This window comes from Perna viridis, chromosome 1, assembly GCF_037379345.1.
Source record: "Perna viridis isolate PV_CMFRI_1.1 ecotype Kerala chromosome 1, ASM3737934v1, whole genome shotgun sequence".
Taxonomy (NCBI): Eukaryota; Metazoa; Mollusca; class Bivalvia; order Mytilida; family Mytilidae; genus Perna; species Perna viridis.
In genome coordinates, this window is record NC_142445.1 from 29,594,561 (window position 1) to 29,617,749 (window position 23,189).

The following is a 23,189-nucleotide window of genomic DNA, read 5'->3' on the forward strand; positions in this document are numbered from 1 at the left end:
CAATACCTTTTCATTAATATTAAATATGGTTCCACACATTGCTTTCATAATGTTTAAATGATGTGTAGCTTTTGCAAATATTTTAAAAACTCCAAATTCATTAAGTTTATTATTTTTTGTTTTGGTTATATAATGAAATATTAGAAATATTGACAAAATATAAGAACAGTAAATAAAGCTGAAGAAATATGGGGTGCCAATTAACATTTGAAAGTTTCCTCCCCTTACAATAATGCCAGCAATAAGTATTTCTTCGTCACTGAACGGAAGATACTATGAAATTATAACTCATTTTCAGTCTAATAAATAAAAAGGCCAAGTTCGTAAAGGCATTACATTAAATTTGATTACAAATTCAATGAAATCGAAATGAATTCAACCATAGTTGAGCATTACTTCTACTGAAATATAGTCATTCCACATAACAAAACAGGCGATCCCGATCGGTAAATTCGTTCATTTTTTCTCTAGTACAAGAACAAAATTAACTCATAAACGCATCACAATTTGCTATTCCTCATAAAACTGCCTCGTATATTTTGCATTATTGTGTAATCCTTGAATCCAAAGTGATAGTCGTTCTGAAAATCTTTATTCGCTGGCTTCCACTTTTTACTCGGTTTTAATGAATGCATGACTTTCTGTAAAAGATATGTCAGACGTACGTGATTAACGATATTATGGGAATATTTCCGACAATCATTAGTAATTATTGTTGTGAAACTTTTTCACTATATATATTCATTGCAGTCATTTTAAGAACCATGCAAATTCTGTAAAATGTGATACACCTCAAAAGTGAATACAAATTTTTATTTTTGTTATTAAGTTCCTTTAGAGGTCTATATGGTGAAATGTATAATTATTCATTCCAATCTGTTTGCTCTTAAGAGATAATCTGCATGGAAAATCCAATAGTTTATATTGTATCATAGTGTAATTTACAGATTTATCTTCCTTAATTTTGAATTCTAAAGTACATTCTATATAATATTTATCTTCTATGAACAATGGAAAAATGAAAGATTCTACTTTTCTTTCTGTTTACTATGACATTTTAAACAAAATATCAAAAAATAAAAATATGTAGGCTTTCCAATCATGAATAACATTTTGCATGATTCTTATGTTGAGTGCTACTTAATTTGTAGGTTTGTGCTTGTCTTATGGAGTAAAGTGCCTTATTTGTCTGTGGTCAATTTCACAACCAAGAAAAACATAATTGTAAGATAAATCATAAGCTATGACCTTACAATGCTATTTACTATAATGCCGTCACAACCTACGGCAAATATTTCATTTGCATATTTTCAGATTTAGAACTTTTATTTACCCATAGAATAAAATAAAGACAAATTACCTTGAAGTTAAACTTAAAGAGGTAGGCCTAGGGTTAGGGACATTACTCTTCCAAATCATTGGAGCGTTTATATTGAGCATTTACATCAATCTCATCCAAGCATCTAAGTGACCTGGACTGATTTCATTCTGTTACAAATGAAAGCTTACTAGGCAATGGTAAAATTGAATATGGTACAAACATATCACTGATTTCAACAGTTATGTCCCTTACCCTTCGTCTACCTCCTTGAGAGGGAACCGCGATTTAATCAATTTAAAGAGAGGTATTAGAAATTGAAATAAGTAGTGATACGTTTCTTCAAAAATTAAAAACGGAAACATCTAAGTCGCGAAACTCCCGTAAACGTGTCAAATAATAAAAGATATGAGATTGATAAAGTATTAAGAAAATGTATCGAATATTTAATTTAAATACTATCCGATGACAAGGGTGCCAGGAGTTCCACAAACTAAATACCTGGGACAGACGGACCGGCGGATTGACGTATACCATTACTTAGTCTCTGTGTAGCTTTAAATTTTTGTTGTGACAAATAGTTGACAAAAGAAGGCTATTTACACTGTTTAAAATTTTTTCTTACCTCTTTAATATTGCTGCCAGGCGATTTGTAGACTTCTATAACCATAAAAACAACAATGGGTATCAAAGGGATCGATGCAATTATAGACCCTATTATTGAAGCATATCCTGGATATTGATAGGAACCATAAGTTGGTGGTTGGTATCCGATGATTGCTGATATAATCAGGCACTGCATTTATAAAAAAAAAGTATTTCCTCCACTGTCAATAATCTTAAACGGAAACAAAAAGCAAAGATATATTATTAACATTTTTTACATGTTTACCAAAGTGACGGCAGATAGAAAAGATGGAGTTTTTGCTTTTCAGTTATATCTAATTAACCTATGTTGTTGCTGGTAAGTTATACTCTTTTTCAATATATTACAGTTGTAAATTAAGTTGAGGCAGATGTAACCTGTAAGAGGATGAAGTTGCATATTAAGATATCTAAAAATCTTCTTGTCGCCTTTTCTATAAATATTGCCGGTTCATGTCACTTCTCGAAGCATATATTACATAGTGTTCGTACTTTGGACTTCCTGGGTAATGCCAAAAGACCTTATCCCAATGGCATATCGGAAACGAAAGAAGTCTCCGAATTAAGTTATTATGGAAGACCATACATGTATAATTAATGTATTTAAGCAAAGAAGATATTAAACTATCTTGCTTTGTATGAAAAGTTCCACGAAACTTCCTGTTATACTGAAATAAGGTTCTCAGTGCTTCTAAGACTATCGCTTTATTTTACATTGAATACCATTATGAGGACTGTTCCCTGTTTAAGGGGTATAACCAGGAGACATTGTGGATACTTCCTGGCTAGTTGACATTACCGATGTTTACATAGTAAAAAGGTAAAACATGTTTTTTTATCACTGTCGAATCTGTTTGCAGTAAGGTTTAAACAGTTGGGTTGTGTGATTTCTAGTACTAGTCTTGACCTATGGTCTAAAAAACAACGCAACTGTTTTACGGAACGCTTAAAAAAGACATCAGCCTCGGCCAAAAGCCCCGATAGATACATCTTTAAAATGTTTCAAAAAACATAATAGCACAGGCACTGGGCTGCCATAGTTGTATGCTATAATTTACTATTTGGTAGGAATGTTTCACATTCTCATATTTATGACATTTTTTAATGACAGTACCATGCAAATGTTTTAACCAACTTGAAAATTGAAGAGAAAACAACAAAGTTCGCATTACTTCTTTACACTTTTTGAACAATTTTACAATTTATTACATTTCGTATTCAATAGTTTTCCTTTTAAACAATGTATTTCTGACACACCCATATTTTGTGATATTGCAGGCTTGACATTCGATTACAAGTGATATTGCACGGTTGATGTCAGCTAATTACATTTACGATAATGTTGTTTTATGTAGCAAAATTATCAGAGTGAATATCAATTGTTCAAATATAATTATCTAATAGGTATTTGCCTAAATTTGCTCACCTTAAAAATTGGCACCCAAAAACAAATACATGAAAAAGTGATCATACTTGACTCGACCAAATTAAATGTATAACAAAGTGTTTTCTTTAAATCGTGATGAAGAGAAACTCACTCAGTGGAATATTCTTAAAACCTCTACATAGAAATGCAATACATGTAAAACAATTATGTCAGCATGGTGCATGCAATATAATGTTTTATGGAACACTTAAAAGAGATATCGACCTCATCCAAGGGCCTCGGACAACATTTCCTTAAAGTGTTCCATGAAACATAATATTGCATGCACTGAACTGCCAGAATTGTATAAAATCAATATGTAAGCAAGAACTTGATGTACTTTTTACAAGCAGTTTAGTACTTCCTTCCATACTAGAATCCAACCTTTCTGCTCTTCAATAGGAATTCGTTTTTTTTTCTTACCAATAAAATCAGAGGCGTTATAACACCAAGACAAATGCGGTAAAATACTGGAATACATCTTCCTGTCATCAGCCTAACATCATTAGAAAAGTTAGTCAAACCTAAAAATATAGCAGCAATATACAAAGAGCAGACACTGAAATTGTCCACACGTTAATTGGAATTTATGATGATCGCTTTTGTTGTGTAATCAAAAAAATTTGAAGTACCAGGTCCAGATTATATATAAAATGTTCATCTTTATATTCATGATATTTGATGTTTTAAAAAAAATAATTTGTGCTCATAGTATTTGAATACAAAAAATACCAGTTTTATATATTGTAAATTTCGATATGCTGTACATGTGTTTCAAGGAGTAACCTCTCATCAGCAGCATTAAAATCAAATATGTAGGGAGATCATAATCAAAATATCAGTTGTATACAAGAAGTACTCATAACCAAAACTATCGAAAGAGGAAGCCAAATCCATCACCGAGATGTTCTACCATATGCAATGCAAGGAATGAAGTCTCGGTGTTTAACGTATTTTAAAAGCCGTTTGAAGCCGTTTGTTTTCTTTATTTTTTTAGGTGCTATTCTGTTATTGGTAAAACATTTTAGTTTCAATTTTACTTTTATTTGCAAAACCAGGGAAAAATGACTTTTTGCGTGGATTTAAAATGTGATGGAAAGTCATGGATGTATGAAAATGGATCAGTTACATCCACAAGGATGTAAAATTGTGATGGAAGGTCATCGATGCACGAAAATGGACCAGTGTAAATGTGATGTCATCTATAAATACCATAAATCAACGAGAATATGATGCATTCTAGAAATCCCATTATGGGTAGAGCAAATGCAGCAATGTACCAATCAAGCAACTGATATACATAAATTCCTCCCTGAAATAACGAAAAGTTTGTATTGTTAAAAAATACCTTAGTGTCAGTCTCAGTGAGAATCAGACAGGTGAAACATGGAATGAAAAAAAAAAACCATCATTTTGATTGTGTAATTTGACTATTTGCATCAACAGAATCAAGAAAACAGACTAGATTTTCCATATTATGCTGGCCCATTGAGTTACAATTTCATTGAAAAGCACTGAAAATGAACATTTCAAGGGCAGATAAATCTGTTGAATTCCTCATTTTTCAAAGATTCAATTGAAAAGTTTTGAGCCAATCAAATGATGCAGAGATCAAATATTGGTCCTTTTAAATAGAGAAAGCAACTTTGAGTGATATTTTATTGTCAGATCGCTTGGGTTTTGACATGCATGTTTCTGATTTTTCCCATTATGCTTGATTCGTACAAATACTCACACTTAAAGATGTAAATAAAAGTTGAGATTGAATTTCTAATAACAGCAGAATCTTTTACAAATATGTGCAGTTATTCTCAATTATTTAAAGGAATCCATCAGCGCCATGAAAACTGATTTATTCAATGTGTCACAGTTTTCCTTTCCTCTTTCGTCTACCCTGGACTTGACCATTTATGAGCAACTCGGCGGGTGTTTCAAGAAAAGCAGAGGACGCTTACAGTACCGGTGCACCTGGTCCATGCTGCCAGTTTATAGTGGAGTTGCTCATTTGCTTTTGTTACTTTGTGTGTATGATTTTAATTACTTTATGTTTTTTTGTTATGTATGTCTGTTTTACATGTCTGGTTTTTGTCCCTGGATTGCATTCTTTTGATTACCGCTATAACCGTGGTTCCCTTGATTACTCTTTGCGACCTTTACCTTGACAAAGTATGACCAGAAGCTACAGTACTGTTCTAAGACTCTTACCGGATTTCACTCACTTGCCACGTAACGATTGCTGATTGAGGACCAAGAATGGCTCAACCCTTTCTTAACACCAGATGTGGATACCGTTTTGTTGGGAGTTCATATTGTATGTGCTTTAGTTTGTTTGTGTGATGTCTTATCGTCTTTATTTTTAGTTTTCATATTTCATCGTTTGTTTGATACATTTACGTGTTTACATCTCTGTTTCTTGTTACCATGTCCTTGGATTTTTATGTCTCTTAAAATGTTCCAATTTTTACGGTTTGTATATTCATTTGCTGATATAGTTATCTTGGTATATATATCATTTGGTGTGACCGTTTTTTTATTCCACTTTCATGTCAACAAAATACGCAAACAGACCCACTAATCTCATCTTTAAAAATCGGATTCTCAATTGATCCATCTAGGCTTAGGCACATTACTTTTGAAATCAGTGTTATGTTTGTATCATATTCAATTTCATAAAGGCCTCTCAAACATTCATTGGAAACATTTGAATGAGATCAATCTTGGTTTCTAAGATGCTTACAGAAGATTTATTTAGATAGTGTAGTAATGGCTTACAAAAACGTGATTTGTAAGACCCTATGTCTGTGTCTGTAAATTATATAAGTCTTTATAAAATATAAAACATGTATCTGATCGAAAAGATTTGGTTACATACTTGTCGAATATGACAGAACAGGTCCATTGGTCATATCAAAAGAATCTTTTTATTAATACCTGCGAACAGAATATGATTCCAGTCAGAAACATGACAGTACAGAACACAACAGTAAGCAATATTCCCCTTTTACTCCAGAATCTTGAACTATCTTTTATACCAACAATTACGCTCTCGCACATCACAAACTGAAAAAAATCAAGATAATGGCATTAAAATCGTGTTTACCAATGACAGAAGCAAACAGTATGAGCCAAAGACAGAAGCATACAGTATGACACGTTTAAGTCTATTTTCTACAAGTCATTCTAGAACTACCAGAGTGTGTGTTTTGTTATGGTGTTTTTGTTTCGTGTTTTATTTTGTTCTTTTTGTTTTGCTTGTTTGTTGTTGTTGTTTATTGCTGTATTGTCCTGTTGTTATCAAGCTTACATGAAAAATAAGAAACCAAAACATTACTTCCAGTTTCATTGAAAGAATAATTCATGTTAAAAATTATTTTGCCTATTTTTTAAGGGATTACATTTAATACTCCAGTACTCGAGTATTCAATAGGAACGCCGATTACTTATATACAAATCAAGTACTCGGATACTCGTTTTGCGTTTAAAACAATCCTTATGCGGTTACATGCACCTTGTTTGGTAAGTTTCAATTGTGCAAAATATCTTTGTAATATTGTTTATATATGTTATGTACTTCCGCTTATCTTCTGTTTGTTTTGTTTCCTCTATGACAGTTAAGTGTAAGTTTTTGTAAGAATTAGGCAAAATGTCAAAAATCAGAAAAATGCAGGTCAAACTCCACCGATCTGACCATTCAATTTCAGTCAATGATGCGTTCTCTTTATGAAAAGGCCATTTTTTAAATCAATAAATTGTCATTTTCATTGCATTTCAATTAAATTATAACACATTTTACTATGGTGATATTGAAAATCTTGTCTTCTTTCCTATGTTCTGATGGTGAAAATAGTCAAATTAAACTTTCAAAATGGAGTTTTTTTCATGCCATGTATTATCTACTGCATGAATTTTAAAGAGACAGACATTTAAATATTTCGTTGATTGAACTTGTCCAGTATTGAGTGCCAGTATCTTTCAGAATCAGGCAGTGGGTGAAACATGGTATAAAAAAACACATCATTTTGAAAGTGTAATTTATCTATGTGCATCATCAGAATCAAGGAAAAAGACAAAATTTCCATATCATGTTGGTGCATCGAGTTATAATTTCATCGAAATGCATTGAAAATGAACATTTCAAGGGCAGACAACTTTGTCAAATTCCTCATTTTTCTATCATTCTTACCATTGGGAAATTTCTGAGTAAAGCCAGTGATCCAGAGATAAAATAATGGTCTTTTCAAATAAAGAAAGTATCCTGGAGTGATATTTTATTGTCAGATCGGTGGGGTTTTGACATGCATGTTTATGATTTTTCTCTTTTTGCCTGATTCTTACGAACATTTAAACTTAATGTTCATTTTGTCACGATTCGATATCTCAACTGGTATTTGCCTCATTCCAATGCCGTCCCTTTCTATATTGTACATGTGTGGTTACACTGAATTACCTGACTGTCGAGGCCAACTGACAAAAGCATCACAAAGAAGAAAACAGCCCAAACATTCTGTCCTGGTAAATATGATAAGGCCTCGGGATATACAACAAATCCAAGGCCAGGACCTACATTGAAATGGGTAGGACAAATTTAATGGAAGGAACATTTAAATAATAACAAAAAGTAAATTTCAAAAGTTTTCAGACCAAAACTTGACACAAAAGGTAGATGTGAAATGGAAATTTAAAAAGTACTTAGACTTACATTGTTTATTTGAAATACTTATAATTGTTTTGTCGAAAAGAAGCACATGTCAAATCTATTGTATACTGACTAAAAACTGTATTACTATAATATATTTTTTATTCAGCGGAAGAACTCGTATATATGAAAATAAGAGTCTCAGATGTGGTTTGATTGCCATTGAGACAGTCATCCACCACAAGCCAGGGAACAAAAAATTAAGTACCATTCTGTGTAAGAATAAGGCAATGGGGGGCACATCATAATTATCAATGTGATCTTTTTTGCCTTAAATGTATTCAATACATCTAGAAAACAACTGAATAGCTATTTAGATTTACCATGAAGCATTTGTGACATATATATTTTAAACTGATTATATAAGGAAAAAGTGCGAAAAAATTTTCCCGCCATTTTTCCATAATGCATTTCAACTAAATTTGACCTATCAATATTTTAAAAAGGCAAACTTTACAAACACTTTGACAGTATTTTCTTGGGGTTATGAGGTATAAATACCTGAATAATGCAATAAAATCTCTGTGTATTTTCCTTCATGTGCCACACCTTATACACATTTTGCCTCATTCTTAGACGGAGGAGTACTTAAACTTCTACAGGTTACCACATGGTCTATAATGATGGGCAAACCTATATCATAAAGCAATCACATATCTGTCATAAATGTTGTGTTTCTTTGTGCATAAATTTAAAGTTTCTTAATTGTTGTATTTGTGTATCGCGTGTATATTTACATCTAATGTGCCCCGTGCAGGTCCGGGTGTTAAAAAAATAGGCCTGCAGCAGCGCTAAGCTTGTCGTAAAAGGCGACTAAATAGTGCTCAGAAACCTAGCCGGGGGTTAGGCGCTCTGCCGACAGAGCAACTGGGATGTGTGCCCCAGGTGGTGGAATGGGGTACCCCTGGCATGTTACATGCTGGGGTTGTCAGGCTATAATACGGAAAACCTTACCGCAAACCATAGTGGTGCACCGTGTTGGGAAAGATGCCACGTTCCTCGCACGTTAAAGAACCCTGCTGTGGTATTCGATAGGAGTAGGAACCTTTGCGCTCCGCCACAGGAGGCTAAATTGCCCGACCTTACCCATCCCCCCTTTTTCTAGTGGTAATCAAAATTTGTCGACCCTGTTGTCCTTGTGACCCATCCTTTTTTTTTATCATTTCATGTTCATTTTATCATCCATTTCATGTTCATTGTCTGAATATAGCTGAAATATTGCTGCTCGGACGTTAAACCCCAACAAACAAACAAACAAACAAACATCTAATGTACATAGCTAATTTACCTGATTTAACAATTTTGTCTATAGGAATGGATTGTTTCACGGACATAAATCCCAACACTGAATAGATCACTACTCCTGACAATATACTCGTACACTCGCTCGCAACGGTAACAAATATTGAATCTCTGAAATAATGAAAAAAAAGCATACTGAATGACTTAATTGTTTGTATGATTGATTGATTTGACGTCCGATGGTAAATATTACATGATTTTTCGGACGGGAATTAATCGAAATACTTTGATTTGTAATGGTGCATCTCGCAAAGCCGGAGTTTTTATTTTTATTACGCCGGCTCATGAAAGGTTTGTTCCCCTCCATATACACGTTGTTTTTATTCCGTGCAAAGTTGTTGTTTGTATGTCACTTATTTGCCGAAAGCCTAGTTGAGAAGCCATGACTTACAATTTCGATCACTGATGTGACCAGGTTGGGGATAAATGACCTTCGGCAATCAAGAGAGCAAAGTTCTAAGAGACCATCGAAGAATCAAATGATGAATTACATAAATAAATAATATTATTAAAATAAAATATTAAATTATTGCATTTTTGCGCCCGAACTGCAAAATAAAGTAACTCGATCAAAGATAAATAATTTTCTAAATTACCTCTGAAAGTTATTGTTGAATCTATTGAAACTAGACATGCATATTATCATGCCTGTACCTGGACCAATGGAAACAAATATTTGCAGAGCCGCTTCAATCCATATCTAAAAATCAAAAATGTCTTCATTAAACAATAAATATTGATTTCTTCCATTCTAAGCCGAGGAGTAAAATTCCAGCACTGAATATTCGCGATGATTAAATTTCTTAGATTTCAATTTAAAAAATTGTCTACAGATTCGAGGGAAATCTCGAATCTCCTTCAGAGTACTTTAATTTAAAGTATTTCTCCAATATAAATGGTGAAACTATGATTTTAACATGCTCGCTAAATCTAGCATGTTAAAAATCTATATTGTACCAATTTGGATCCATTATTATCGCAGGAGAATATATGTATAATACTTCTCTTTAAAATAAAATTGTTTTTAAAAAGTACAAATACAAACAAAATATTCTAAACATACTCGATTGCAGAATTCACAAGTACGGTGTTTGAACTGATCCGTGTACTTATAATTGCGATCTGTCGTCGAGTACAGAACTGAGATTTTACGGAATGCTTTGTTTCGATTTGTACACAAACTTACTAAATGTTACTTTTTTTTACATTTGGCTCTTTTAAAAATAATATTAATAATATTTTGAATTCAAAGTAAATTTATTATGCCATTATACTAGTTTCGTTCCACTGAAAATTCTAAATTTAAATAAATTGATCATCCGTCATTTATACACAATCAGATTAGCGATCAGATCGGTCAATGGTTATCAGTGGTGATGCGATCTACCAGTCCTCGTTGCGTGGATTGGTGCAGTGTTAGGTGGGTGTTAGAGTCTCAGTATCGTATTAATTTTCCCATAGACTTCTATAGTGAAGTGCATATCTTTTAGGATTTAAAAAAAATATGTAAATTGATTCAATAAAACTTTCACTTATGTAGCATTTCTAAGGACATTTGAAAAAATAATTTCCCGCAAAGAAGACAGGGTGAGTCCACGAAGATCGGACAGAAAAGTAGTCTTGAACTATAAATAGCCATTTTCCCTACTTTCACTTTCGTTTTGCACTCACCAAACCAACCTTTTCAGTGGAACATTTTTATGTTATTATGTTAGATTTTCTTTTTAAAAAGTTCTTCATCTTACAGTGTGATGTTTGCTCAATTTTATAAGTCATTGTTCATATCTTTTGACAAAACATTAGTGTGTAGAGAGGCAACAAGAAAATGCAATATATTTTTATAGCATCCATGTTTTGACGTACACCCGCTCCGGGATATGCAATAGGATACTGGTACCTTAGGGTCATTTACAGATTCAACAATTATAAGTAATAATTAAAAAAAAATAAAAGGAGGTTTCAATCCATAGACCACCTCTCACCTCTAGATGCGTCACCGCATCATAATGATTTTATTTGTACCTGATAGGAAAGTAGCTTGCTAAAATCCGGTTTAAGGAACTTGATCACGCCATCCACGGATCCATCTATCATCAGAGCACGTATTAATATAACTGTGAGAATCAAATAAGGAAGAAGCGTTGTGACGTATACTACCTAGGGAAAAGATTTACATTTTACTTTAATCAATTTTGTTTGCAGAAATTACATGCGTGTACAATTTCACCTTGCGTTTATATTTGCAGGAAAAAGTTTCATCAATCTGTTTATGATACCTGCTTGATTCATTCTTTCATTCAGTTTGTATTTGTATCAGTCCCGAAACGGGAGATGGAATGAAGAAATTGATTGTTATTAACATTTATCCATGTTTTGCCGTCATGGGTATCTTGTAGTGATAAGAATATATTACCAATGTTCAAATTGTTATTGGACGTTTTTGTTTGTTTTCAAATTATGATATAACGAGGACGTACAACTACTTGTAGAAAGTTTGTAGGTACATTATTAAATGTAGTTATCAGAATGTACAAGCATACATAATGAGCTACGACCGATTGAACGCATCATGATGGTTTTCTAACATTTGAGTCAACGGAAAAAAACGAAGGAAAAAATCGTTATGTTGATCTATTTACATACACTTTTATTGAAGAATTGCAGTAAGAAGAATGAGTACCTATACTTGTAACTTTGGAAGCGAGCAATGCATGACCGGCGTGAATTTTCGAAAATACAACATTTTACCGGTGAATTGTTGTATTTATTTCTATTTATGTTTTCCTTCTGATTTTTTTTCAGTGCTGCGAAGATGTAGAATGTTGTGTATGCTTGAAAACCATTGATATATGTTGCACCTTTGTTTTCGTTCTTTTTTTTTTAATAGAAATTTGACTTTTTGTGAACTTGCGCGATTCAATGCTTAAAAATGTAAAATACATGAATAGGCTACCTTTGTATATACTATAATAAATTTGTATTTTAATGAAAAAATATATTTATCACGTAGTATTTTACTACGATAAAAAAATAAATTTTGTATAATTTGAGTAATAAATCACCTTTCCGACAGATTTGACACCCTTACAGATGCAAAGACCAACGATGACCCAGCCAGCAATAAAACATAACAGGATTTTCCAATTAACGTGTCCAATTTGATGGATGCCGGATGATATTTCCAAGACGTTTTGTCTACAAAAAGTTATTTTGTAAAATTTATTTTTAATCAATATTATAGCTAAATTACATATTTTTCGTCAGACATATGGTAGCCATTATTATAGTACACTGAGTGTTATTGAATGACTATTACCTGACAAAATTAATTTGAAAATTCAACTTGTATCATCCTAGTTTGTTTCAAATATGTATGATAAAATACATGACATAATTATTTTATCTGTAACTACTACTACAAGTGTGTGTTGCATAATAGGTAAAAAATATATCTTTTGCATTTTGTACATTTGAGTTTGTCACAGGCGTACATTTAAAACGTTGATGACATGTTTTATTTTAGAAGTGTCTCTTTCTGCATGTGTTCTGGTCTAGCCATATGAAAAATAAGAAAATAAATTAATAATTAATCTTATCTGAGATAAATCTATTAAGCAGAAAACAAAGCTAAGAATAAATGACAAATCAGTTTCAGATAGAGCATCGATTTACATGTACTAGGCAATAATGAATAAATAACAACCTTTCAGACACATTATAGCATATCGATTTCATAAAGCATAAATTTATCTGTAAAATTAGTTTCATGCAATAAAAATAAATACCAAAAGAGTTGAAGTAAACAAAGATGACAGAACTTGAAATACTAGTATATAACAATGTTGATCAAGGTTCAGTAGGTATGAAGCATCATATGTGTAGTCTATCACAGCAATTAACAGTCTGCATCTGCATTTGAGTTCTTGTAGTCCTGGGTTGATGCGTCGGTATACTGGTCTTTCAGGTGGTCGAGCTCCTCTTGTTGAGAACTGTATAACTGTAATTGCTGTCATGGCCTGGATAGTCTTTAGTAAGTCGATTATGTTATAGATGTTTGGTGTCTATGTCAAAGTTTCTTCCTAATCTTGTTGAGCCAGGCCTCTTCATGGTTTGTAGTGCGACGTCCTTCTGTCTGGTAGTGGTATAATAAAAAAAACTATCATTCTCAATCCAGTGTTTGGCAACGTAGTCTGTAATTACCAGCCTGGTCGATGTCTTGTATTGAGTGGAACCATACGTCTTCTACTTCATTCTGAATCCACACTTTTGGGTCTTGTGCTAGATACATTGGGTATAATGAAAAAAACATCCTTTGATAGTTACACCTAGAAACACAGTTGTGGCTGCGTAATTGATGGCAATCTCATAGTCGATGAATAGAGCCTGCGGATGAAGAATAATTTCTTTGATGTGATTGAAGAATCTGGCGTAGGTGGTCTGGGGTTTGTCTGGTAGTAGGTCAGACATTAGTGAACATAGAATTGTCGAATATGTCATGAATAGAGTACAGCTAATGAAACGAAGTACATGTGTAAAAGAAGCCATCACAGAAGTATTATCAGCAGCAGCAAGATGTCTCAAGTTACTGCAGGTTGCAAATATAAGCATGCGTACATGAATGTTGTCATCAGGAAGTAGAAACTGTTGTAATCGTGCACCATTTGTCTTTGAGGTTTATGACTGATGTAGCTTTTGGTAAAGCGGGTCTGGGCTGTGATCACTGGTGGTAGGTTGAAGTTCTAATAACGTTGCCTTGCTATCCGTGCATGGTGTGCCAAGTTTAAAAAATTTACTGATTCCTCCTCGTAGAATTTTCGTACTGGTTTTACGTCGGATCTATATCTCAACACCGTAATTACATTAACTTTGGGTTGGTCGCTAATAATATGGTTGTGTTAGTATCTACTTCAAAGTAGATTACCATCATATGTATTGACTGTAGTTGGACATGTACTGGTGACACATCGTCAATATATATGTATTTTGCGTTGACTTCTGACTCTGTAGCGATACCCACCAAGGACTAAGCTGTTGTTGCCAAATATGTTTTCAATAAATTCAAGTGCGTATGCCATGGTTATTAACGAATGATCGGAAATAAAACATATTTATAATACTTAAAGCTTGTGAAACATCTCATCGCCTAGTTACAAGCTAGCATTTTATTGTTTACAACCTATATTTAAGTTATCAGCTTTGATGTTGATACTTTTCAAAAATGTTTAGGATACATCTTACTGTGATTAAGTTAGTCGTTATTATTGAACATAATAAATCTCATGCTAATTAAGGATAAAACTAACTTTATTGTTTTTTTCTCCATTTCATTCAGTTCATATACTGTAAATAATCATATTTTGTAATATAATCCCAATATTCAATAACATATTATAAATTATTTCAATATTGTATTCAAAACACCATTAAGTTACCGCTGTATATTTGATTGCACTTTTTCATAGTATGTGCTTATATTTATAACAGAATTTTACAATTGTAATTGTGTAGCACTCCAGGTACGACTCATGAAAAATGTGATTCATAAAGAAAGCCTACATATTTTATTTTTGATATTTTGTTTCAAATGTCATAGTTACAGAAATAAACATTTGGTTTTTCATATAACCCGTACTCTTAGGAGATAAAAATTATGTAGAATGCAAGGTAGAATTCAAAATTAAGGGAGATTACTCTTTAATTTATAAGAAAATACAATAGATACATTGGATTTTCAATGTGGATTATCTCCTAAGAGCAGACAGATTGGAATGAATAATCATGCATTTCATCATACAGACCTATAAAGCAACTTTATAACAAAAATTAGCTTTTTTGGGGTGTATCACATATTAGAGAATTCGCAGGGTTCTTAAAAAGGTTACAAGTTATTACTCTACAAGTAAAATCAGGTGAAATTAGGATGGTCAATAAAGAACAGACTATAGTTATTAAGAGTATTCAAGGGAACCAAGGTTATAGCGATAATCAAAAGAATGTAATCCAATGACAAAGACCAGACATGGAAAACAGGCATACATAACAAAGAACATAGTGTAACTAAAATCATACATACAAAGTAACAAAAGCAAATGAGCAACTCGGACTCCACTAAAAACTGGGAGCATGGAAAACAACAATTTCCTTCATGTTTATTAAAACCCGTAATTAAATGTAACCAAACCAGAGAAGATTAAAAGTTTCTTTTATTTTACATGTTTTTAAGCTAAGTTTGATAAACACTTAATTTTCATTGGTCAGTTGTTCAGTAAACTACCTAAGGAAGTGCATCGGGTGATTGTCTTTCAAGTACTTCTCTGTTTAAGAATCAGGCAAAACGTGTATACGGTGTGGTACATGAAGAAAAAACGCAGAGATTTTATGGCATTATCAAAATATTTATACCTCCTAACTTCAAGAAACAACCATCAAAGTGTTTGTAGAGATTGCCGTTTTTAAATATCAATTGATCAAATTGTAGTTGATATGCACTATGAAAAATGATGGGAAAATTTTTCTTCACTTTTCTCTATATAAGCATTAAAATATCCATGTCACAGATGCTTCAGGATAAATTTATATAACATTTTGGTTGCTTTCTACATATATTAAATGTATTTAAGGCACAAAAGACCACTTTGAGATAGATGATGTGCCTGATTCTTACACAGAATGGACTTAATAATGTGAATGGAAACCATTTTCCCTGAAAACCATATTACTCTCAATTTATATATTTTAAAAAATGTTTGAATTTACGAACCATTTTCAAAATCTAACTAAACCCGTCAATTGAGAAAATGTAAGTTTTTATTCTGAAAAAAAGACACTTTTGCAAATACAAATAGCATTTTTATTTTAAAAAAATCAAGTCGTTTTCATTTGTACTTTCACTACCTTTATAAAAATTATTGTAGAATTACAAAAAATACAGATATTCAATGAAATCATCATAAGTAAATGAACAAAATTGTTACTTAAAGGAAGGCTGTAGAAGAACAAAATGATGAAGGCTTTATACATGTTTCCATCCTAATGTTAGGAGGTAGGCCTATGTTAAGGGGAATAATTATTACTAATCATCGGTACGTTTTTATTAACCATTTAATATATATGTAAGCATCTTTGTAACTTAGATTGATTTCATTCTTTTTCAACTGAATGCTTGAAAAGCTTTGATGAAATTGATTACAATGCAAACATGATATCAAGAGTTATTTCTCTTATCTTACGTCAACCTCCCTTAATACCTCAAAAGCCTTTAAAAATTTTAAAGATGAACGATAAAGTTTGATGTTGACACAAGTCATATAAATTCATCAGTAGTTTGCAAAATTTACAGGTCTAAATTACACATTAGAATGAACTTACTGCCAAAAATCCTCAGAAGCTGTGATGTAAGTTGCCTGCAAAGTTTGGTTTTGTACAAATGAAACGTTTTGTGATGACGAAAAAATATCAACAAGTGATGATAGGTTACTGACTGTTTCCAAATTCCCTTGATCTGTCACACAATTCAGGCTATTCCATTCATTATTACAAGTGGTCCAGGGTAATTGACTCGTGAAAGAATTTACTACGTAGTATAGAGTCCATGCTAGAATTGCATTAAGGTATGAAACCCACGTCAAAGATAATATCATCATACCCCAACCTAACCCTGAAATGTAAACAATGTAATACGAGCATATGCGTGCAAATAGCAAATACAAAGTGACAAATAACAAGAGTAAACGTTAAAGAAACTAGTAAATTTATATTAGAATCATTAACTCGTTAAATACATTACCAACTGTTTTATGAAAAGAATGCCTATATATATATATATATTCTTATCTTATCTTTATTAAACAAAGTCATATCACTATAGGTATAAAATTATAATTAAGCAGTACATTATATGATCAAATTAGCATGAAGTTGAAGGTATTGTGGCATAACGTTTCAGGTCGAAACTTTCATTGCTCGAAAGTAAATTTGCATGGGGAACTCACCTTTAAACAATGGACATACTTCCCATACATGTAAAAATCCCTTTCCAGTGAACTGTCCAATCGACATCTCTAGAAAGGCCAATGGCAATGCAAATATTATTAGAAAGATAAAGAATGGTATCAGGAAGGCCCCTGTTCGAAATAAAAAAAATATATAATATAGTGCAAAGAAGAAACAATTTCAAACCAATATTCAGTAGTTCAAAAATTGTTTTCAGAATTCATTTCAGAAGGGTGATATGGAAAAAAATAATTTCCTCTGTAATTGCTTCTATTGGACGCATTTTTATACAAAATTATATGTATACCTATTTAAACATTGCAGCGGAAATATATATGACAAACCATCTTAATTCCAACATGTGTTTTTCACAAGTTAATAAGAAATAAATCACGGAAACTCCATTTCATCATTGTTTTTATCACGGACCGACCATTTATGCCGCATTATTTAACCCCGAGCGACAGTGTACATCTGAACTGTATAAATATATCAATATACTGGTATATTGTGGAAGTAATTAAGGTTCCCAGGATTATCATAACTGATTGACTCACACTAAACTATAATATAAACAATCCGAAATATGAATCTAATAGCACTTGTATTCACACAACGGGTTCTATTAGAAGTCAAAATGTTGATTGATTTGATATGCATGACAAATGTATTTATTTATAGGCAACAAGAAGGAGTAGGAAGGCAACCAAAGAAAGAGAAGCATTGACTCCAAAAAGGCTTCTTACTGGTGATGACTGTTCGGAAGCTCCATTCAATACTTCCATTTCTAAGGCAAATGGTAGACAGATACACACTAGTGAAGAACCAGAAATTCATTTATTTGAAGCTATAGCTATATTCGTTGAAAAAAGAAGGTCAAGTACAGCCCTCTACAAATGCCAATATTCCAGAATCACAAACAGAAAACCACCTTGACATAAACCTCGGAGTACGGATAGAAAATAAAATTGTGGAGAATAAAAACCAATTGCTGAAATCTGAGGTAGCCTTCCCTGAGCAAGACTTGAAATGCTTAAATCAAAGCTATTTAAAGCAGAACCAGAGACAAGCAACTGAAACTATGCCACTCTTTAATACTGATTTTATAATAAAAGACTGATCAATTAAAATTTTATACAGGGCTTACTACTGACCAGTATGAATGTTTGTGTATTTTTGTAGGGCCAGCTACAAACAAACTTCAGTACTGGTTTTGATATTCTTAAAAGATCACCCAGTATAAAGACCAGGTCCAAAAAGGAAAATGTCTCCAAAAATGATCTCTTCTTAACACTTTTTAAATAACATGAATTAAGAAAAGGTTATCTACCTGAGGATTTGGCATATAAATTTGGCGTAAATGTAGCCTTTGTATCCAAGACAGTAACAATATGGATACAGTATTAATACAAAGTGTGTAGTGTATTATTTAAGCCATGTTTCCAGATCGATCTCATATCAGAAATCATTTGCCAATATCCGTAAAAAATATAAGAACACAAGGTGCGTAATAGATTGTACCGAAGTCTTTGTGCAGCAACCAAAAAACTTTGGAAGCAAGGAAACTGATACTCGTCTTATAAAGGACATTGCACAAACAAACATTTAGTGGTTGTTGCACCCATGGTTCCATCGTCTATCGGGCATCTTTATGATATTTTTGAAGGGTCGATTTCGGACGAATAAATAGTGAAAAAAGTCAGGTTTTTGGACCATCTCCATTCTGGTGATGAAATAATGGCATACCGATGTTTTTAACATCGAGGGTCGATCATTTGATGCCCGTCGTCCTAAACTTGTAACACAACCATTTCTTGGTAACAGAGAAAAATTCGCTCCACAGGAAGAAGCAAACCCAAGGGACATAGCAAAACATTGTATTCATATTGAACGTGCAAAAGAAAAAAATGAAAAAGTTTCGTATTTTACAAAGGATAATACCATTAAATATTAAGCCTGTCTTTTAACAAATTGTGTTGGTAATAGGTTGTCTTGTAAATATGCTGGACCCACTTGTTAAATGAGGTATTAATAATTAATTGTTAAATGAAATGAATATAACATGTGTGCGTTTTTATTTAATAATTTATAATTCAAAATATACGTATTGCAGTTGTATGCCAAGTACTGCAATGTACATTAGCATGTACAATTGTGTCTTTGCATGCATTTTAAACAAGAACAACTCACAAGGAAATAAGGAAATTAATAAATATGTATGTTTTGTTATATGTAAAATAATTCAATCAAGATAAAATTGTTTTAGTTCTCTTGGTATTCTGTGCTCAAAATACTCCGGACAAAGCCACGAATTGTGAAATTTGAAAAGCTTTCTTTAACACTTTCCTAAAAAGTCTGATAAAAAATATCCTTTCAACCAAGGATCACTTAGCACGCTATACATAAAAGTCATACGAATTCAAATTCATAACTCCTAACTGCATTTGAATTTGAAAATACATATATGGTAGGCATGGTTACGCTATAGACTTATTTCATTTTATTTCCTTTTTCAAAGACAAGTTTTGTTTTTGTGTACTGTCTAAAATAGAAACAATGTCTCATGGGCTCATTTTTCAGCATAAAAGGACATTTAACCTCTAGAAGTCAAAAGTTGTTATTTTCCATCCTTTGTTCTATTTCAAACGCATCTGGAATGCACGCCAATCTGGGCATTTACAATCAATCCACAATCCAATGCTCCTAACTTTTGTTGAGACATAACCAACTTCTTCTCCTCAAAATATTTGCTTATTGCTACTTCTTCAGGTTCATTCCCATATTTAATAGCTAATGTTTTAATTTGTACTTTTTTGTACAATGACATTAAACAAATAATGTTTTCACTGATTCATCGGATTCAGCTGTAAACACAGCTTTACAGTTTGATGCTGTTATCCTTAATCTCCTTTGTTGATACCATTCTTCTCTTCTTTGAGTTTTTGTTATTTTGACCGGATAAATTGATTCTTGAGCAGAGATATTGTCTAGTAGTAACTGTCTTTGAAGTAATAAACTTTCCTTTCCAAAGTTGTCCAGTTCATAGCCTGAATAATTGTATTTTAACAATGATGACCTCATACTATTTGACAGATTATGACTATGAATTTCAAAAGGAAGTTTATGTTTCACTTCAAGTGCAGACTGGGGATGTTGGTGAGATGGTGGACGAGAATCAAAGTTCATAATATCTCCGACTTTCTTCTTTTCATTTGAACCAGAGTTATAAGCTGTTTAGAAGATTTTTTATGGAAATTTTCTTTCGTCCCATATTCCATTTACAGGTTTGTGAGGTACAGGTCTCATTTTCTATGCCAAAAGTTTGAATGTAGTCTAATAGTGCATACAAGACAGCAGCAACATGGTTACACCTGCCCATTCCTGATACCACACAGGTATATGATGCATCTTTTGTAAATCTACTATTAAATGACACAGCAACCATAACACTATAAAAATTGTCAACTCTGTATGAGGCCATAACGCTAGCTTTCAAATGGTATAAAGACTTACTTCTTAATCTTTTAGGTTTTTAACATGGCCACCTTTAAAATAGTGCTTTCGTTTTTGGAGTGGTTTAGATGTATGCAAGTCCTGAATTTCTTCTTCCCCTGGACTTGATACACCATCTATTTCATTATCAATGGACTGCACATATTCTGTCATGTAGTGATGGATATGTCCATGGTTAAAGTGTTTTGGTAAATCTTGTGCAGGAGATTTTCCCCATCAAGTAACTTAGGGAAGTGGTAGTTGGTTAGAGCTGGTTGATGATGTTGATTCCACTATTTGCTTCCGTGTTTTCTTTAAATTTCTTTCATACCATTTTCCATCATCAGGAGATATGCTAATATATTTGTCTCTTTCAGTCAAAATACATTCGTTCACCATTTAAACGTGTTTATTTTCTCAATCTCAAGTTGATGGGTTAAATTGTGCATACATTACAGAAAGATATCTATTATAATTTATATTTAAACGGCTTCCCATAAGATTATTTAATGTATACATTCCATATTTTCTGAAGGAAGTAGACCTAAGGGAAGGGACACAACTCTTACAAATCATCGGACTGTTAGTATTCAGCATTTAACATCAATTTCATGTAAGCGTCAAATTAACTCAGACTGAGTACATTATGTTTCAAAGGAAAGCTTGAAAGGCTTTGGTGAAATTGAATATGATACAGACATATCATTGATCTCAAGAATTATTTCCCTTACCCTAGGTCTACCTCCTTAAATTCAAATTAAAAAAAAATAAATTAACAAGTACATAAACTGGTTTGTTTTCAAAATATAATAAAAAATGATATAATAATTAATATTACATGCAAACAGAGTTTGTACAGTGTCGAACCTTTAAACAAAACATGACTTGTTTCCATTTGTGGATAAATCTCTACAAACTAGCCACTTCTTTAATTGCACATTAGAATGATTTTCAACTTCAGGATACATTCATTTTGACCGTGGAGCATCATTTTCAGTGGGAGAAATCTTAGGAAATACATTAATAGATGCCATTATTCTTATACTGTTTAATCTATGTTTATACACATCAACCAGATGAGGTCATCACATGACGTTTTATATAAGCTTATCATAATAGGTGCTATTGACATCGTGTTGAGGTCCTCCTAATTTTGGATTAATGGAACTATTGCATAAATAGAACATATTTTATCTTTTCTATGGATTTATTTATCAATGGCATGCAATCTCTGTGCAAAAAGTCAAAACCAAAGATACATTTTAAATTGCCTTTTACCATGAAACTGTCTGGAATTAAGTTTCCATTTGGTATTTTATCCGTCTATACTATAGAACATAAGTATTCTGTTCACCCTCATCAATAGCTGTCAATAAGATTAAATGATGATGGTAAAGTTTGGTGGAAAACGTAGCAATGTTTTACATAATACTCTGACTACTTCTACTTACATGTACATGTTTTATACCTAAAATATTTCAACTAATTTTTAAAATTTATTTATACATGTAGGTTCGTGTTTTGCAAAATTTTGTTTTTCATACCTCCTCCGTTCCTCATGCAAATGTACGGGAATCTCCAAAGATTACCAAGTCCCACCAAATATCCAAGCACCGAGAGGAGATACTCAGTTTTTCTACCCCAAGTTCCTCGAAGTTTGGTCCCATCATCACTATTATCAGGAACTGTTCCAGAGTTGTCTGTTTCATTTGAATCTCTGACAGCCGCTTCAACATATTCTTTCCTCATTTTGATTATATTGAAATTTACTGTTTATACTCGCCGTGAAAAGATATTAAATCAGGTTAAATAATTAATATGTGTGTAGTGCGTCTCGTCTGGTTGAATTCAAGAGTGTTAATGTTATTATTCACTGTCATCATATATTTCTGTATATATTTTAAAATGTAACTGGCATATTATCAAATAACATTGACAATATCCAAATTGAAAGTCACTTTGGATAGTTTTTTGTTGTGTGTGTGTATTTTTTATGTCTAGTCGTTACCCCCAGAATTTTGTCCGTTCTCATACCGGGCCCCTTGATTTCTCTTTCAAAAATCTAAAACAAGCATGTCAAAAACCTCGAAATGACCACTATTGAATCCTATATCACTGAATATTATGTAATTTGTCATATTATAAAATATTGAGGGTTTTTTCACTGAGTATCTGCCCCTTAAGTTTTCATTTGCAGTGCTTTTGAATGAATTTCAGATTTGTACTTCTTCATCTTATTAAGTTCTGTTTCGGTAAACAAATTGAATCAGTCACGACAATTTTATTCCTGAAATAGACATAGTGTTGGTTGTAACGAG

At 32.5% G+C, this 23,189-nt stretch overlaps 1 protein-coding gene across 1 annotated transcript; it reads right to left on the reverse strand.

Moving 5' to 3' along the window:
- Positions 1–500: 500 nt before the first annotated feature.
- Positions 501–22,620, reverse strand: LOC148628256 (sodium- and chloride-dependent glycine transporter 1-like). Its single transcript, XM_088564829.1, has 13 exons — positions 22,416–22,620; positions 17,379–17,510; positions 16,756–17,044; positions 12,450–12,582; positions 11,410–11,544; positions 9,984–10,087; positions 9,374–9,498; positions 7,837–7,949; positions 6,321–6,449; positions 4,602–4,701; positions 3,813–3,913; positions 1,944–2,114; positions 501–641 (listed from the first exon to the last, which is right to left on the reverse strand). The coding sequence occupies exons 1-13, from the start codon at positions 22,618–22,620 to the stop codon at positions 501–503; spliced, it is 1,878 nt and encodes a 625-aa protein (XP_088420955.1).
- Positions 22,621–23,189: the final 569 nt, after the last annotated feature.

What these genes read in the sequence shown, in the direction of transcription:
- LOC148628256 (XM_088564829.1), bottom strand. Translation starts at nt 22,620, where the DNA reads ATGAGGAAAGAATATGTTGAAGCGGCTGTCAGAGATTCAAATGAAACA. An exon ending in TTGCATGAGGAACGGAGGAG is followed by an intron (nt 17,511 to 22,415) that starts GTATGAAAAACA and finishes TATTTCGAACAG; the next exon opens with GGGCCTTCCTGATACCATTC. An exon ending in GTGTCAAATCTGTCGGAAAG is followed by an intron (nt 11,545 to 12,449) that starts GTGATTTATTAC and finishes TCTTTTCCCTAG; the next exon opens with GTAGTATACGTCACAACGCT.